The sequence below is a fragment of the Citrus clementina genome, unplaced genomic scaffold, assembly GCF_000493195.1.
Source record: "Citrus clementina cultivar Clemenules unplaced genomic scaffold, Citrus_clementina_v1.0 scaffold_4, whole genome shotgun sequence".
NCBI classification, from domain to species: domain Eukaryota; kingdom Viridiplantae; phylum Streptophyta; class Magnoliopsida; order Sapindales; family Rutaceae; genus Citrus; species Citrus x clementina.
The window spans coordinates 1,761,315-1,764,580 of NW_006262274.1; the positions used below are offsets into that span (position 1 = coordinate 1,761,315).

At 35.8% G+C, this 3,266-nt stretch overlaps 1 protein-coding gene across 1 annotated transcript; it reads left to right on the forward strand.

Annotated features, from left to right (window-relative positions):
* The first annotated feature begins 394 nt into the window (after positions 1-394).
* On the forward strand, positions 395-2,138 carry LOC18043340. Its single transcript, XM_006435769.2, has 2 exons — positions 395-1,255; positions 1,338-2,138. The coding sequence occupies exons 1-2, from the start codon at positions 399-401 to the stop codon at positions 1,975-1,977; spliced, it is 1,497 nt and encodes a 498-aa protein (XP_006435832.1). The 5' UTR covers positions 395-398; the 3' UTR covers positions 1,978-2,138.
* The last annotated feature ends 1,128 nt before the right edge of the window (positions 2,139-3,266 follow it).

The following is a 3,266-nucleotide window of genomic DNA, read 5'->3' on the forward strand; positions in this document are numbered from 1 at the left end:
CCACTATTCGTTATGCTTAAAAGTTAAGAACATTGCATATATGCACACAATTAAGTTTACAAGCAACTATTCTCCCTCATTTTTACTCAAAAGGAAGACTTTCTTCTCTTCTTCTAAATATTATATAATTTCTCCCTTAATGTGAGTTTTTATAAGTTACCAAGTCTCATTCACAATTTTACTTTACACGAGAATCAAGAGTGGATGAACAATTTTTCTTGCCAAATTATTCAACAATCAAGTCTCTTCCTGCACACAAAAGCAAATTAATACAGTTCTAGCATCTATCCATTTATCTTTGCTTCACTTTTTGACATTTCTTCCCCACCAGAATCTTAAATTCTTAATTACTTAGCACATAATCCATATAAAGAGTAATGAACTCATAAACAGCTTTCATGGCTACTCCTTGTTGCTTTCCTGATATATTTGATTGGATCCAAAATCTCCCATCAATCACTCAATGGAAAACCAATTCCATTTCTATATGCATATGTTCTACAAGTTCATCACAACCATCGCTCAATCTCTTTGTTACCAAAAACCTTCAATCCCCTTCTTTGATCTTCTCTATCGCGGCGGATTTTAGCGTCCCCATATCACTTTGGTCCTCAAAAGCGTTCAAAATCAACCCTAAATCCTCAAAACTACTACAGGAAGATACCATTTCTAGTCTCTTAACCAACTTCATTGAAGATGTGCTTAACTATGGCCCAAACAGTGCCAAAAACAACTCATTGCTCAAGTTTCTGAAATTTGATTCCATGTCCAACTTCAAAGACATTTTCAATCTTGCATTTCTAACTCTGTTGTTCCTCATATGCATCTATGAAGCCCCCGCAGATCTCCGTTCAGGATGTCTTAACACAATCAAGAATGAGTTGGCAGGATGCCAACCACGAGCAGCATCAAAGCTGCTAATGAAACAGTTGGGATCAAACTTGGAAGAACAATGGATGAGGTCAATAAACCTTGCGATTACTAATTGGATTCTTGAGCTTCAAGCAACCCACCGCACAATCACAACGCCATCACCTCTGTTTTCTTATGCGTTATCCACATTTGGGCTGTGGAAAATTCATGTATTTTGTCCTGTCATAGCCATGGACATCGTGAGCTCGAGCAACCCTTCACTCGATGAACGCCTGCTCTTCTCCTTGAATTACCACCAACTTGAAGGTGTGATCCAATTTAATTACAAAGTCATTATCCAAGAGAAGTGGGTCAACTTGATGCTGAACATAGATAACATAAGGTATGGGTGCTGTACCGTTACATTAATCCCCAAATTTTTCATCATACGTCCTAAGTTTTATGTTCATCTTATTATTTCACAGATGTGATATAATCCGACTTGTTAATGAGACTCTGATGAATGAAAGAGGAGTTGGGGTGGACGAGAAGCATTTTCCTTCAAGAATCTCGTTGCAGCTAACCCCAACCATGCAAACAAACATATTAAGTGTATCAGTGAGCAAATCTTCGGAGAATCCTACAAGAGAAATTGAGATAGAAAAGACCATAGAGGGTTCGTTTGATCCACCGAACTCTTTCTTGGGACTCAAGGTATCCGCTGGAGAGACCACGACGCTGAGCATGAAGCCTTGGAAATTTGAACAATCTGTTTATGGTTATAGTGCAATCTTGAATTGGTTTCTTCATGACAGCATGGACGGAAGAGAAGTATTCTCCTCTAAGCCTGCAAAGATGGCATTGCTTAACCCTAAGGCTTGGTTCAAAGACCGATACTCGAGCGCTTACCGGCCCTTCACCCGGCAAGGAGGAGTGATCTTTGCCGGCGATGAGTATGGAGAGAGGGTGTGGTGGAAATTTGACAAAAGTGTTGCAGGAAGAACAATGGAGTGGGAAATTAGAGGGTGGATTTGGTTAACTTATTGGCCTAATAAGCATAGAACATTTTATAATGAGACCAGGAGGCTTGAATTCAGAGAGATTATCCATCTCAATATTGCTTAGCTAAGCTTCTGTTTGTGACAGCTGCGCTGTTGCTCCCCACATTTTATTATAGAGGATATTCTCCTAAAATATAGGGTAAGGAGCAGTTGCGCTGTGGCAGCGCAGCTGCCCCAAACGCACGCTAAGTCAACTCAGTTCGTATAATTTATTTAGAATCTACGTACCCACTCTTTTAGTTGTTGTGAAATCTAGAATTGTGTTCCTGACAGTAAATTGTTATCTTAATAATTTCTCAGATAAGCAAACATTTACTAATTACTAAAAAAAATGGTGAATTATTTTATCTCCATGCAAATCAATTTTAGATTATCATGACTATTGTTGATTGGCCATACATTTTAACTGGTCTGGCCTAGCACGTCATTTGTGTATGTTGTTCCGCAAAATCCTTTTGTTACATAGACTTTTTACTTGCGTAGACTATAAATCACAGAATTTTTAGTTCGGAATAAAATATCTACGACATGTCATTTATTTAATTAACACATAAATGACATGTCGGATAATGCTTACTCTGCATTTAAATAATTACGGCATGTCATCTGCTTTCATAACTTTAAATCGACATGTCGAAAACTTTTGTAGCCATAACCACGGTCATCACCCCCTTGTTTGGGCCTATAGTCAAAGCCTTTAGACTTAGGTTGGCAACTTCTTGCTCCGAGCTCACAACTACAATTAGAGGAGCAATAATGTTGGGAATCTTAATATTTAAGTCTCAACTTGAGTTTTAATGTTATGTATTTTTCATCAACTGAATGATAAATAGTTAGTAAAATTACTTAACTATAGTCTAATAAATTAATACCATATCAGTTGGAGCTTAAATTGGGACATGAATATTAGGATACATCTCATTACTCTTAGAAGAGTAGAGCTATTGGCATCCTCGTATTATCCTTATAAAACCCCATTTTTTTATATTTATAGTCTAATTACTAGAGAAAATTAAATCTAAGGATATTTACAAGTCTAGTTAAATTAAATCCCGATTTTTTTAAAAAAAAATTGAAATCTCATTCAACAAGAAATCTTAAACATCTTTGCAGAATATACACTAGTAATTATAATTTTTATATTATTTGTTTTAAGGATTTCAATTCAAAAACCCTTTGTCATTTTTATTTAATTTTCACAAAAATTAGAGATGGAGACAAATATTCATGAGGTTAGCACAAGTATTTTAAAAATCTTTGTTACTTAACTTACTTTTGTTGAGTTAATACTCAACAAACCAATTAGATTTTTAGTGAGTAAAAAGAAAATAATCATGAAAATATATGAATTGA

Excerpts from the sequence above, each read along its gene's own strand:
- LOC18043340 (XM_006435769.2), top strand. The coding sequence starts at position 399 with ATGGCTACTCCTTGTTGCTTTCCTGATATATTTGATTGGATCCAAAAT. Across the intron at positions 1,256-1,337 it reads CTGAACATAGATAACATAAG|ATGTGATATAATCCGACTTG; the intron begins GTATGGGTGCTG and ends ATTATTTCACAG.